Raw genomic sequence first — 15,555 nt, 5'->3', positions numbered from 1 at the left:
AAGGTCCTGGGGACACAGAGGGCAGAAGGACAGTCTGACTGTGCAGTGACCCTCAGCTCACACCGGTACCAGCCAGAGGCCAAGGCCCTTGGCAAAGGCGGCAAGATGCCTTAAATTAGCCCCTCAGCGTCCTCCAACACTGCACACAGCAACATGCCTCGTCGTCATGGTTACTCCTCTTCAAATGCCATTTCATGGACCCTTGGACGGGTTTTTCTGTCTGACTGAATGAGGGCTTTTCCCCTCCCACTCCCCACAGCTGCAGCCTGGCTACTTTCGTTCCTCCTCTGAAGCACACTTCATCTACACTGGGTTTTCCATACACTTTAGAAAAAGTAACTTTTAAAAAATGGTGTTGTAGAAATAAAAACAAATTGATGTTACCATTTACTCAAAGTGAACATTTTAATATTCCATGGTAGACACATAAAGTTATGGAACCGTAGCCCCAATATTTTAGAACATTTTCTTATCCTTCAGAGAAGTCACATCCATGAAATTACCTCCTGTTTTGTCCCGACTCCTTAGCACCTTGCAATTCTACTTCTTTCTGACAGGATGAATTTACGTCTCTCTCAGATTAGCACTGTGGCCTGAGTCCCTCAGCGCTTATACTTTCTACTCTTATATTCATGTTTACATTGTAGCTCCTTTTTAGAACAAGGAACACTTTGAAAACTCCCTTCTCATACTTTCCATGAAGTTTATCCTCAGAGCAGAGCGTTCACTTTCCCCAGAGGTGGAAGACATTTTATGAGCAGATATGAACATGAAAGCACTGAGAGCCTTGCAACACTCAGCTCCTTTCTCCTCACACAGAGCGAGAGCCTGTGGCTTAGAGGTCTGCTTCCCACCCACCAGGCCACCCCTCTCGGCTTGGTCAATCAACCCTCTTCTCGGAGGCTCATGCCTCAACACAACAAACTGCTGATTTATGTTCAGGAGCATCCCCAAGAAAGCAAGGAACAGACAGACGGGCCGTAGAACCCATGAGAGAAAAAAAGTCTCTCTGATTGGGTTCTTCTTCTCCCAGCCAAGTGCAAAGGGCTCCTTCATCAGGAGAGACGCAAGTCTCTGCTAGTATGTTCTTCAGACATATGACAAGCATTAAAAAGCGGTTGTTGTGAAATGGATTCATTCTTTCTATGGATATTTTTTAAAATCTATGGATTTTTAAGGCTATCCCATTAGGTGTTAGAAGGAATTTTAATGTGAGTTAATTTTCAGTTCTTGCCTTGGGGAGTATTAATTCTGCATATGAATACAAACTTGCATTCCTTGAATTTGTCCATCTGTGTGGAGTCTGTGAACATCAAAGTCTTGTCCAAGTTTGGGATCTATAAAGGGCTAGTAATTTTATCCAGCCCCATTTTACTGTTGTTTCCCCCTCCGAGAAACAGGCTGGGAGACAGGCTTACATTTAAAGATGGGGTAACAGTCATTCAAAGAGCTTGGCTATATGCAGTCTTGTCTTGTAAAATATATCGCACTGAAGAATTCGAGTCTTATGTGTCATAGGCCAATTCATGAGCCATTAAGCATGCTCAAATGGTGTTGCATTTTATGTTCAAACATTTCAGTGTTGAGCCGTGCCTTCTCTTAAGGACTGAGGATGGGAGTGGTCTGGGTTGTTGGGGTGAAGGCAGAGAAGGGGCTGCTGGCCCGCTGCACACAAAGCACCCACTATCCTCCTCTTGGCCCCACTCTCCTGTGGCCTCCCTAAGGGTGGCTGAGCCAGCTCTGTCACCAGCCTGCCACCTCCCTTCTATCCCCAGCACAGTGACCGGCACACCGAACATTTTCAGAGACAAGCTGTGCACCTGCTAAAGTATGGCGCTGTATGTGTGGATGGCCGTCTTTGCTTTCCGAGGGAAGCTTGTACTGTACCTGCTGCATTTGTCTGCACCCCTCAGCACCCTACACTTGGTGCTCAAATGACCGGAAAGATTACTGATTGCTTGAGCGCAGTGCTGAGACCGCGGTGCTTTCCAAAGGCCCCACTTGCCCACATGAAGCGCTGACCGGAGGATTCCCTGTGAAGACCCCCTGGGTCCTGTATAAGATAGGATTGGCTGCCCAGGGACCAACCACCTGCTACCGTGTCCCGGGGTTTTGTTAGGATAAATATGCATACATCCTGGAAACAGTGAAGAACAGAATGTTAAACTGATCCCGATGTCACTGAAGGTCAATTATTGCTACCCCTCAGCTGTCCTGCCCATCTGGATTCTCCGAACCACATTTGGAAGCTCGTGATAATCCACCTCTTCCAGATAGTAGTGGGCTGGCTATCCCTTTCTGGACGGGGTGTCCTGTATGTGCTCCATGCATGGGTATTTAAACCTAGCTGATACCTGGTGATATTCTAGGGAGATTCACTGAATAGATAAAAACCTATTGTTAACTCTGTTTCTGTTCCCTTCTTCTCTCTTGTCTTTTGTTTTTACAGGGTCTCAGTCTGTAGCTCAAGCTGGGCTGAAACTCATTATGTAGCCCAGGTTATCATTGAACTTGAGGTTAAATGATTCCTGCCTCTGTCTTCCCAGTGCTGGGGTTATAGGCATGCACCATTATGTCGACAGTTATTGTATTTTCTATATTTTTTATATGCAGGGTAGCTCATTACCATCAACGCTTGACACTCACCTGGTCTTTTTCAGCTTCAGTTCAAGACCATTGTTTGACACCATTGCCTCTCGGTCTCATGTTAGCCTCGCTCACTTCAACTCTCTCTCCAACTCCCACCCCAACACCGGATCTTGTGCCCTCAAAACCCCTTGTGTATTGTCTGTAGTTTATAGCTCAGTCAGGGTGTCTTTTGCTGTGAAGAGACACCATGACCACAGCAACTCTTATAAAAGGAAACATTTATTGGGTTGGCTTAGAGTTTCAGAGGTTTAGTCCATTGTCATCTCGGTGGGGCATGGCCACAGCAGGCCTACCTGGTGCTGGAGAAGGAGCTGAGAGTTCTACCTCTTGATCCTCAGCCAACAGGAAGTGAACTGTGCTAATGGGTGTAGCTTGAGCATAGGAGATTTCAAAGCCTGTCCTCACAGTGACACACTTCCTCCAACAAGGCCACACCTACTCCAATAAAGCCACACCTCCTAATAGTGCTCCTCCCTATGGGGGGGTCATTTTCTTTCAAAACACCACATTTTGCTTTTCAAATATAGATACTGAGTCCATCTCAGAGTTATTTAGCTTTTAAATGTATCATTCTCAGAACCATAGTGATTTAGTCACACAGACAGATGACATGCCTTGGCTCAGCGTGGCCTTCATTTAATGAAATCCAGTTGTTAGAGAGAGTTCTCTATTCCTGTCTTTCAGAATAACTTTAAAACACGCCAGTTTGCGACCACACTTTTATATCTGGGCAGCCGAAAGTCACCCTGTGATATTTGTATCACGTACCGGCATTTGCAAGTGTTCACCTTTTAATAAAAAATGCCATGTGATGTAATGAAGTTTTATTTCTAGAGAAAATGAGAGCAGTGAGCAGTGAAGCTTCAAACAGAATGACTAGTTTCTGCTTTTTATTTGAAGTAGTATCAAAGAATATGAAGGATCAAGTTATATGTGAATGTTTTTCTGGGACAGGAAGAGAGATGAGAAGCCTCCGAGGGTTTGATACAGTTTTCTTTTTTCGTTTGTCATGCAGGATGAATCAATGAGACACATTTCCGAGGGCTGCCCTGGCGTCCTGTATCTGAATCTGTCCAACACAGCGATCACCAACAGGACAATGCGACTCCTGCCCAGGTAATGCTGTGGCTGGTAGACCGAAATGTGGTCTCACGTGTGACTCAGGCTGGCCTTGAACACATGCTCCTTGTCCCCTGACTGGCACTGGGTGTATTATTCGTGTCACACTGAAATTCTCCGTCGGTAATAGCTTATCATCCAACAGGCAATAAGTACTTAAAACACACTTGTTCTTAGTATGTCTGCGCATAACTTTGCCCACATCTCTGGGGTTTTCATAGCCACTGTACCCTGCCCAGCTGTTGCTCCGCGACTCATCCCCAGGAGCTTAGAAGGGGCTGACGTGTTTGCCATTTTCCAACTAAGACTGGAATTATTGTTTTGGCAATTGTTTAGACTCACACTGATGGAAAAGGCAATTTATAAAGCAGATCAAACTTAAAAGTTTGTCTTGCCTGCAGTCAGCACGTTGTATGTAACTAACACAGAAATTGAGGCATTTTTTTTTCTTTCAATCCCTTAAAATGACCTGATTCAGCAACAAAACCACTCATGCTATTGACAGGTGTGTGCATTCTGGTCATGTATTCTCAGCTCACCTAACCCTTCTGTGACGTAATGTTAGAGAAAAATGAATATAATGTAACTCGTGGAGCTATACTTATGTCTCAGCAGCAGTGCTCAGTTGGTGGGCCTCCTCTAAAAATTTAGCAAAAGTCAATGCAAGTATTGTGTAAGAACCAGCTGGCTACATGGAATTGACTATAGCTAATATTGTATGGTTTATTAGTGTTTATAAACCATATGGCACCTAACCTTTGTAGCTAGAAAGTACTAAGATAAAAAGTTTTACAGTACACATTTACATGTGGTTTTGGAGAAATAGATATTTATCACTATATTCATAATTAAAGATAAAAGAATGATTTATATGTAACCACCCTCTTAGGAACAGAGCGTTTTTACATTTTCAAAGTTCATAAATCTCTTAGTAAAATCTTGTTTGGTAAGAAAAACGTTTTAATAGATATCTTTTTAGTTGTCATCATTAGTAGCGGCCTTTTGGACTCTGATTTCCATACACTCTATGTACTAAATGGTCCTTTTCGGGTTGGAACATGAGCTATAAGTATCTTTTTAAAACTTTTCTTTTAGAAATGACACAAACAGAGCTAGATGATTATTTCTAAATAAGAATTTGTGGAAAGCATATCAGACTTGTTAAATATTATTTCCTCTTTCAAACAAGTAGTCTTTTTATTTTATTTTATTTTATTTTTGACCCAATACTTGGAGAAGAATTCTTTGTTTAAAGTGGTTGATGCCTCCATTTTAAACTTGTGTCTTTAATTGTAAAAGAAATATGGGTTGAATTATTTCTGCTCTTTGGAATTGAGATTTCTTCAAGGACTAGTCTGTAATTAGTTTCAGCATAGCCACAAGTGTCTAAAGTGAAGAGCATTTGTTGAAGAGAACAGACTTCTGTGTGTAAATGTATGTGTATGCATAGATGATCTCAACATGTCATAATATAATAGTGATATTTTAGTCACTGATTAATCAAGCTTATAGTTTATTTTATGTATTAAGATAAGTATCATACTTTATCATGGATGATAGCATTTTTTCCACATAAAATAATATTCTTCTTCCTGGTTAATGTTTCTTCGTGATTTGTGTTATCCCTGCTTGACCTAGGCTGTCCTCAAACTTGCAATCCTCCTGCCTCAGCCTTCTGAGTGTTGTGATTACAGGCCCTATATACCTACCGAGCTGAATCTTTTAAAATCCGCTGCTGGCGTCCTTCCCTTTGCTTTCCTGTGTTTCTGCTTCCTGTGGAATAACTTTAGGAATCCCTGTCTCTTAAGCCTTGTGCTGCTGGGTTTTAGTTGTGTTTTATGTGTTTTATGTAGCTAGCTTCTATTTCATTTTTGGTTTTTCAAGACAAGGCTTCTTTGTGTAGCCTGGCTGTCCTGCAGCCAGCACTGGAGGCTAGACTAGCCTTGAGCTCAGATCCACCTACACCTGCCTCCCTAGTGCTGGGATTAAGGTGTGAGCCACTGTCCGGCTGCTAGCTATTTTTTTTCCCTTTTCTATCTCTCCTTCTCCCCTCTACACACATCTTACTGTAAAGCCTATGGAGGCTCAGAACTCATTATGTAGCTCAGACTGGCTTGAACCTGTGGTCATCCTCCTGTCTCAGCCTTCCATATGCAGGAATTACAAATGTGAGCCCCATAGCTGACTCCCTCCTCTGCTTTTCAGTTTTAAACATTCTTGCTAGCAAAATGTTCAGCTGCTCCTTCCCACTGGGCGAGTTAGTAGATTAGCATAGCTATGAGTTGAAAGCTGTTTGGGAATTTTTAGTTTACAAATGAGTGTATAATTTAGTGGGAAAGATAGAAAAGTTGAGTTCTTTCCATTCAGTGAATATTCAGATTGAAGTTTACTTGATGCTTATGATTTTTGTCTTATGAAGAAACATGCAATAACTTATCTATTATAAAAATACATTTCATAACGATTGCCTATTTTTGTTGTGTTTTCCATTGTTCCGAACATGCTTGGGTATGCAAAACTCTTCTTTAAACCGCAAATAACCAGAGAAGTGCTGGCTGGTGCTGCCGGTCACTCCTCTTCATCTCCTTCCAAAGAAATCAGTTGCCAGAAAAAAGAAAAAAAAATGATGGTTGCCCTTAATGGTAGCATTGATTTGCCAGATTTATTTGAGTATTTTTCCTCCCTTCTTTGGAAGTTAGTTTTCTAGAGTTAAACCCAGGGCTGCCCACAGCTCCTTCTCATTATCATTTGTGGGTTTCATGGCGGGGGGTGCCACATGTGTGGGGAGGGTTGGGGCAGCTCGAGGGACTCAGTTTCTACCGAGTGACTCGTCAGGCTGGAACTCGGGTCCTCAGTCTTTGCCCACAGAAAATACCTTTACCTGTTGATCTTACCCGCAGACCCAGCCCTTACTCCAGGAACTTCTTTGCCTCACATTCTTTCATGTTACCATGGTCTCGGCAGTCCTCTGCCATTCTTCTTGGTGCTACATCTTGCCTGGTGTGCCTCTGGTCTCCCTTTCTCCAGTCTGCTCAGACTCAGGCTGCAGGAAGAGTCGTCCTACAACAGTCCCATCTGGTCCAGACTCTTCCCTGCTGTCCCTGATGTCGTCATCTACTGTCCCTGACGTCATCATCTACTGACCATGACATCATCTACTGTCCCTGACATCATCATCTACTGTCCCTGACATCATCATCAACTGTCCCTGACATCATCATCGACTGTCCCTGACGTCATATACTGTCCCTGACGTCATCATCTACTGACCGACATCATCTACTGTCCCTGACGTCATCTACTGTCCCTGACGTCATCTACTGTCCCTGACGTTGTTATCTACCGTCCCTGACATCATCATCTACTGTCCCTGACGTCATCTACTGTCCCTGACATCATCATCTACTGTCCCTGACGTCATTTACTGTCCCTGACATCATCATCTACTGTCCCTGACGTCATCATCTACTGTCCCTGACGTCATCTACTGTCCCTGACATCATCATCTACTGTCCCTGACGTCATTTACTGTCCCTGACATCATCTACCGTCCCTGACGTCATCTACTGTCCCTGACGTCATCATTGACTGTCCCTGACATCATCATCGACTGTCCCTGATGTTATCATCGACTGTCCCTGACGTCATCATTGACTGTCCCTGACGTCACCTACTGTCCCTGACGTCATCATCTACCATCCCTGACGTCATCATCTACTGTCCCTGACATCATCTACTGTCCCTGACATCATCAACTGTCCCTGTCATCATCTACCATCCCTCACGTTATCTACCGTCCCTGACATCATCAACTGTCCCTGACGTCATCATCTACTGTCCCTGGCGTCGTCATCTACTGTCCCTGACATCATCATCTACCGTCCCTGACATCATCATCTCCCATCCCTGACATCATCAACTCCCTGGTGTCATCATCGACTATCCCTGACATCATCATCTACTGTCCCTGATGTCATCTGCTGTCCCTGACGTCATCATCTTCCATCCCTGACATCATCATCTACTGTCCCTGACGTCATCATCTTCCATCCCTGACATCATCGTCTACTGTCCCTGATGTCATCATCTTCCATCCCTGACATCATCGTCTACTGTCCCTGACGTCATCATCTTCCATCCCTGACATCATCATCTACTGTCCCTGACGTCATCATCTTCCATCCCTGATGCCATCATCTACTGACCATGACATCATCATCTACTGTCCCTGACGTCATCTAGTTGACCACACCTGTGTGGGTTGTCCAAGTGAAGCCCTAAGCACTGGCCTTCTCCTTCTTGCTGCTTGCCTTCCTTGCAGTGGGGAAGCCCTTCCTTTCCTGCCTAGTTCTTGGCCTCTTTAAGGGGTGGCATCCCAGAAGACCAGTGGGTTCTCCTTTCCCTGCTCCCCAGTGGCCACACACTTATTTACCCTGTGGTGATAACTATAATGCACAATTGGAACAAAACTATTAGGTTTTTGCTTTTTAGAAGGCGTTTGTGTGTTGTTATGATTACTCAGACTGACCTCAGCCTCTCAGACAGCAGGCACCGCAGGGCCACATTACTGTGTATGGCGTGGGCTTTGTCCATTAGTGGGTCCTTCTGTGCTGCCGTGAATGGTGTGTGTTCATTTTATTTAGATTAATTGCCCCCCTTTGACTTTCATTTTCCTTATATCCCAGGGTTATCTGTTATGCCGTCTTGCCAATGTCCCTCAGCGAGGAGTGGCCTCAGCAAGCTGCCGTGCTCACTGGACACCTCACGCTCACTCTCATTATGAGGCCACATTTTCCATTTAGATTTTCTAGAGAATTCTGCTTCTTGAAGTCAAAAGAGCCCCAAACTCAAAGAATCTACCTGCAAATTCGCTTCTTCCTAGACTAGGCCTTGTTTTGGTGGTTTTGATAGAAATATATAGATAGAAATTTCCATTTGAATATATGGTATTTTACTCTTTCTAACAGACTCCCTCTGGTGTTGAAAATGGAACATAAAATCCTTCAGAAATGAAGTAAAAAGAAAGAACAAAAAACAATTTCTGTATTTTCATAAAGATTACACTAGTAGCAGAAAAATAAAAAGGAAACCCATACCCTCAATAAAATAACAGTTATCAAATAATTAGGAAAAGAGAAAACACACCATAAATAGTCTTTCTCAAATCAGAAATGGAATTTCAGGGCCCTGTGCTGAGAGGCTGTGAACCTGGTCTTTGTCTGAAAGAGAAACATTTCTTTACGCAGCTCCAAATGAAGTATCAGTGATGAAGCCATCTGCCACACTTTCCCTGTAGCCAGCATGTCTCCACATTCTCACAGCTGTCTGTCTGCAGCTCTGAGATCCCTAGAGGGGGCACAGGGCCACTAGGATGCCCTTTGCACTCAGAAGTCCCTCAGTTGCCACTTTGAAGGGAAGCTGGCTAGAGACCTTCAGTCTGGGAGCCGTGGAGCCACTTAGTCCAACAACTTCCTTGTCCTCAGCAGAGGCTCTTAACTTTCAGCCAGCGATTCCTGCCCCAAGGGAAAGCAATCAGGTGTCTATGAGGTTGTGTATGTCTAGTCTGTGTGTGCACGCACACACAGCATGTGTGTGCAGAGCCTAGTGGCGACTGATGTATTGAACCGGAGTTACAGACACTTGTGAACCACCTGACACCGTGCTGGGAACTGACCTCCAGTTTGCTGGAGGAACAGCGAGTGTTCTTAACCACTGAACCATCTCTCTAGCCCTTGTTTCTAGTTTTGATGGTGTGAGAATTCTCTCTGCTTTAACTGAAATCCAGGGGAACACAAGAGATGGCTCAGGGATGAAGACACTGCCCTCCCTACCACCTGAGTTCAATGCCGGGGATCAACGTGGAGAAAGAACCAGCTCCCCAAAGATGTCCTCTGACTTCCACTTGAGTGCTGAGAAACATACACACATACACACACACACAGTAAATTCTTTAATGCTAAAAGGATCTATAGACCTTATAGATTACCAAAACTGTAAAAATAGTCAAGTAAGTCTCTTACTTAATTCTCATTTTTGATATTTACTAACTGATCATATGGGTTTAAAGAGGTAGAATGATAGGTAATGTATATGGATATACATATATATTATATGAAAGAATTTAAAGCATACTTTCTTAAAGTCATAAATATATATATTGTTCAGGTAAGATCCAGGCCTCATGACATTCTCCAGACTCTTGTCAGATGAGCACTGTTGTGGAATAATCTTGGTGTACACTGTGAAGATGTGTCACTCAGATTGGTTTAATAAGAAGCTAAAAACAAGCCTAAGCTTTCGGCCAATCTTTCGTGGTTACTAATAAGCCTCTGTGTCGTGGTTTGGGAACCGAGAGAGACTCGCTACAGAGCATCCACTCCCTCAAATGAAAAAGTGATGGACAGTCTCCATAGAAATGTGAAGGTGTTGGCCTGGGATGCTGGCAAGCCTGAGACCTGAGTTTGACCCGCTAGAAACTGTGTCAAGAGAAAAAAGCCAATGGTGGTCCTTGAGTTTGTGATCCCAGCACTAGGGAATCAGAGAGAGACAGAGTCCCTGGGAGTGCTGCCCAGTTGGCTAGTGTGCTTGGCAATAAGAGACCCTGTCTCAAAATACAAGGTGGACATCATCTTAGGAATAGTAGTGGAGGTTGTCCTTCGGTATGTGTGGGTGCTGGCATGTGTGTAAGTGAGTGCACACACACACAAATACTGACATGCACACACAGTCGGTAGCGCATGAGACTCTTAATCTCAGGATTATGGGTTCGAGCCCCACGTTGGGTGCCATTTGTAGAAGGAGCTGCGGGCAGGCCTGCTCTTCGTCCTGCCTGGCTCTCGTACGGCTAGCTTAGCCCCGGAAATAACAACACACAAACTGTATTCATTTAAACACTACCTGGCCCATTAGCTCTAGCCTCTTACTGGCTAATTCTCACATCTTGATTAACCCATTTCTACTAATGTGTGTAGCACCACGAGGTGATGGCTTACCAGGAAAGATTCAGCACGTCTGACCTGGTGGCTGGATCCATTGCATCTGACCTCACTTCTCTTCTTCCCAGCGTTCTATTCTGTCTACTCCACTCACCTATGTTCTGACCAATCAGGCCAAGCAGTTTCTTTATTAATTAACCAATGAAAGCAACAGATAGACAGATGACCTTCCCACATCACACAGGCATGCACACACACACACACACAGGCAAATACTGACACACACACAGGCATGCACACACACAGATACTGACATACACACACAGGCATGCACACACACACAGGCAAATACTGACACACACACAGGCATGCACACACACAGATACTGACATACACACACAGGCATGCACACACACAGATACTGACATACACACACAGGCATGCACACACACACAGATACTGACATACACACACAGGCATGCACACACACACAAATACATACACACACAGGCATGCACACACACAGATACTGACATACACAGGCATGCACACACACAGATACTGACATACACACACAGGCATGCACACACACAGATACTGACATACACACACAGGCATGCACACACACACAGGCAAATACTGACACACACACAGAGGCATGCACACACACAGATACTGACATACACACACAGGCATGCACACACACAGATACTGACATACACACACAGGCATGCACACACACAGATACTGACATACACACACAGGCATATGCACACACAGGCAAATACTGACATACACACACGGGCATGCACACACACAGATACTGACATACACACACAGGCATGCACACACACAGATACTGACATACACACACAGGCATGCACACACACACAGGCAAATACTGACACACACACAGAGGCATGCACACACACAGATACTGACATACACACACAGGCATGCACACACACAGATACTGACATACACACACAGGCATGTGCACACACAGGCAAATACTGACATACACACACAGGCATGTGCACACACAGGCAAATACTGACATACACACACGGGCATGCACACACACAGATACTGACATACACACACAGGCATGCACACACACAGATACTGACATACACACACAGGCATGCATGCTTGCACAAACACACGCAGACATGCATGAGTAAACACATACATGCAGTAAATTAAAAGAGCAGCATATTGTTATTTTGGAAGTAGTAGTAGCAGTAACAAGGCACAAATTCTCAAAGTCTGTTGTGCTCCTTTTTTTCCAGTGGTCAGAAATAACAGCCTTGATGATACTGTCTGATCTGAACACTCACTTGCTTTTCACACTTCTCAACGGCAACAGCAGATGGGATCAAGTCCACATGACAGATAGGAAAACTGAGGGTCAGGAAAGCTATAAGCCCCATAGTTTTCTAATGGGTTCCAAAGAGCACTCCTAAATAAAAGATGCTCTCCTTTTCCTTTCCAGCCACAGGATAGGGAAGCTGCAGTGAGCATCAAGGCTACACATTCTTGTCTGTTTTCCATGGTGCTGTACGGCCTGTCTCACAGCTCCTGTCTCCACTTTAGAGAGCCCTTAGGACTGAAATCTCCAGTTCTGCTCAAGGAGAGAAATGGACGGGGAGGGGGCGTGTCTTTGGATGTTAGAGAGTTCTCTCTTTCCAGGTCCAGCCCACTGTCACTGTGGTCCAAAGGCTTCCTTGGCTCTTCTGTGGAATCTCATGCACACAGCCGTTCCCAGAGGGGAACGTATGTTCTCAATCAGTAATCCACCACGGAATAGAAGCATTAAATCATATGGGCTTGGTTTTCAAGTTTTGGACTAAATCTAACTTAGAGGTAGTGCTTGCCCGTCTCATCTCCTGTTTATGTGAAGACAGACGTGATCTGCAGGCTTTATGGGAGGCAGGGGCGTTTTCTCCCCACTCCCAGCATCCTCATTGCCGCCAAGCAATTACAGATTCCTAACTGAGAGTTGGTAATTGTAAGAGCAGGCAACGAGAGTCCTCGTGTTGTTGAAGAATGCCATGCTTTGGAGGGCTTGGAGGCTCGACCACAGCATGCCCTCAAAACCCTGGTCCGTACATGGCAGCACAGACTCGTCCTAACTCTCTCCTTTTCTTCTGGAAGCTCTCATTTTGGTCATGGTGGCAGTGACATATTTCCTCTGTGTGAACTCAAGTGAGACTGGCAGCCTCCTGTGTAATTTTTATTCTTCTCAAGTGCTGCCCACTTAGTTGCTCATGCTCTCAACCCACGCTTAAGCCCTGGATGTGTATCGGCCTTGATTATCTTTAATTATCATAAGGAAACCATTACAAAATTGTGCATGTCGAAATCTCTGGTTTTTAAATCATTTTCTTATCAGACCCATTTTAGGAGCCTTCTTTCCATCCCAAATCCTCAGCACGCTGGAACAGTTAATTTCCATTATATATTTATAAGAAGTTTATCTTTCTCAACTTTTTGTAAATTAGTTTGGCAAAAGTAAGAGCGAAAACCAAGAAGGTAAACTCTGACTTGGGTTTCAGCAACAAACTAACTTTCAAACAATGTGCATGCAAGGCTCCTCCTACCCCCAGACAAAGTCTTATTCCGTTAAAAGTTCCTTAAAAACCTACCCAGATATTCTTTCTTTTCCTTTGAAATGCACGGTCTGCTCTGGTCCTAAATTCTTCACTTCATAGGCAGAGGCAGCGATTGTTACCGTGCTGACCGTTTGCGAGGAGGGGGCAGGAGGAGCCACAGCTTTAGTTCTTTGTCACAGTGGCTCGGGAAAGATGGGAGAAAAGCTGAAGTCTTCGCTTTTCCTTCCTCCCTTCTCTGCCCCACACTCCAGGTACTTCCACAACTTACAGAATCTCAGCCTGGCTTACTGCCGAAAGTTCACGGACAAAGGCTTACAGTACCTGAACTTGGGGAACGGCTGCCACAAGCTCATCTATCTGGACCTTTCCGGCTGCACCCAGGTTTGCCTCCCAGTCTCAGGCTTCTCTGCCTGGCCGCGGGCGAGGACGTCCTCCCGAGAGCCAGCTGCATCCAGCCCTCATGCTGCACGCTGCACTAATGCTGTGCACAGAGCCCAGCACGCTCTGCTGAGGTTTTAAATTACACGACCACAGCTGCTTACATTTTCTCCCGGGTTGCTACTATAGGCGCCTGGCTCCTGTCCACAGGCGCGTCACATCAACAAACAGGCAGAGCGCATGGGATGATGACACAGACCACTTCTGAGCTCAGGAAGAGCCAAAGCCTTCACAGAGCTAAGAGCAGTGGGGTGGGAACTGTAGGATTCCTGATAAGTCCTGTCCCTGTGGGCTTGGCTAGGGGTGAAATACTACAAGTCCCACAACAGTGGCTGCAAATGTTTAAAGCTGCGTTGTGCTCAGGTCTACATGGGAAATGCTTTAAGACGAAGGAATTGGGATTAGGGAAGTTGGGCAGGAAGCCAGGTAAAGGTGCAGACACTGGACATGGCCCACAGCATTTACCGCCTTATCCGTAGTTTCTCCTGCTACCCATAGTTTCCATGGATTCAAACTATACTTTAACTGATTTCCTTCCATGTCTCTGTGCATGTTTAGATCCTGATGTCTTACTGTGTTCTTTGTAACACAACCTGGTGAGAACTAGCTGAAATGAATGTCTAGCCACAGCTCGCTGTAGTTACCGTTTATTGGCTTGTTTTGTATGAGGTGAGACTTACACGCCACGCAGCAGCTCTCTTGTGCGGGTTTTGTGCCTTCCCACTTCCCACGGTTCTAGGTGGCCAGATAAATTGACCAGTGCATCTGACAGAAGCCTATGGCGCAGGTCAGCTTAGGAGCACCTGGAGGCTGGAGCTATGGGGCAGCTGATGGATAGGATTCTCACATAGATGCGCTGTCACCTGAGTGTGGTTTCCCAGTGTCCTTGGTGGGAGAGGGAAGGAGTGAGGCCTCGGCTAAGGTTGAAATGCGTAGAACTTTCTGGAAACTGGCCTTCAATGTGCTTCAGCCCTGATCAGGCCTTAAGATGGAGGAACCTTTTCTTCCTCAGTCTGGCTACACCTCAGATAGCTTCTTGACCCTGGACCTCTTGTGTCTCTTTTTTTAGAGCGCTTATTCAGAAGACCTGGAACTGTAGGAACTGTACATCCTTTCTCTTCCTCCTGTGAGATGAAGGCTTTGAAAATATCTTTGTGATGGTTTTACAGCCTAGGACTGTCTTCCTTCAGAATCTGGGAGCTGTCCCTTTGATGTAATCACATCAAAGAATCAAAGAAGATAGTGTCTCATCTCTCGGTTTCTGAGGAGGGTAGAACCCTAACTTAGACGAGGACCAATTAGGAAGCACAGACATCCCTCTCTCAGAGAAAAGTGCTTCCAAATACGAGATCCCTTCTTGTGCTCGACACATTCCATTGGCCAGACTCCCCTCTGGCGGTTTTCTCGCCACTCAGTCTAGACCTTAAGCCCCACCTGTGGGCCTTACCCCTCATTCCTCTTAGGTTCCATGTGGGTGTTTATTGTAGCCACAATATACAATAACACACACACACTTGTGCACACACATAACCATACACACACGCTCATGCATGCATGTTCTCATCTTCAGTCTGCAGCCCTTCTTCTGTTTGATAATGTCCCCGAATGCACACTTACACATACGGCGATACCCATAACCCATTGCCTGTTTGACTTTAGCTGCTGTTTAAATGTGGTCCGGACGTGTTAGGGCTCAGTCAGTAAACCTGAGTTCAATCCCCAGAAACACGTCTTTTAAAAAGCCACACGTGTTAGCGTGCCTCACTTGTAACCCCTACCACTGGGAGGCAGGGAGAGAG

The 15,555-nt window shown here is 45.1% G+C and overlaps 2 protein-coding genes across 3 annotated transcripts in view; one reads left to right on the top strand and one right to left on the bottom strand.

Moving 5' to 3' along the window:
- LOC121434756 (leucine-rich repeat-containing protein 17) overlaps positions 1-13,765 on the bottom strand; it is a 31,135-nt gene extending 17,370 nt beyond the window's left edge. The window contains exon 1 of one of the 2 annotated variants that reach the window (XM_041633712.1): positions 13,640-13,765. The gene's annotated coding sequence lies outside the window, so the exon portion shown is untranslated. Of the gene's footprint in view, positions 1-13,351; positions 13,492-13,639 lie in introns of those variants that run through there. The other variant, XM_041633713.1, reaches the window with a different exon arrangement.
- LOC121434711 (dynein regulatory complex subunit 6-like) overlaps positions 1-15,555 on the top strand; it is a 182,443-nt gene that overhangs the window by 103,424 nt on the left and 63,464 nt on the right. Inside the window, exons 11-12 of the mRNA XM_041633614.1 lie at positions 3,665-3,765; positions 13,570-13,699. Of these exons, the coding sequence (XP_041489548.1) occupies positions 3,665-3,765; positions 13,570-13,699 (231 nt within the window). The remainder of the gene's footprint in view (positions 1-3,664; positions 3,766-13,569; positions 13,700-15,555) is intronic.

The sequence above is a fragment of the Microtus oregoni genome, unplaced genomic scaffold (assembly GCF_018167655.1).
Source record: "Microtus oregoni isolate MIOR12 unplaced genomic scaffold, Mior012 000044F_ref0000062, whole genome shotgun sequence".
Taxonomy (NCBI): domain Eukaryota; kingdom Metazoa; phylum Chordata; class Mammalia; order Rodentia; family Cricetidae; genus Microtus; species Microtus oregoni.
Note: the sequence above shows the minus strand (reverse complement) of the source record. Positions and strands in the feature narration are given on the sequence as shown.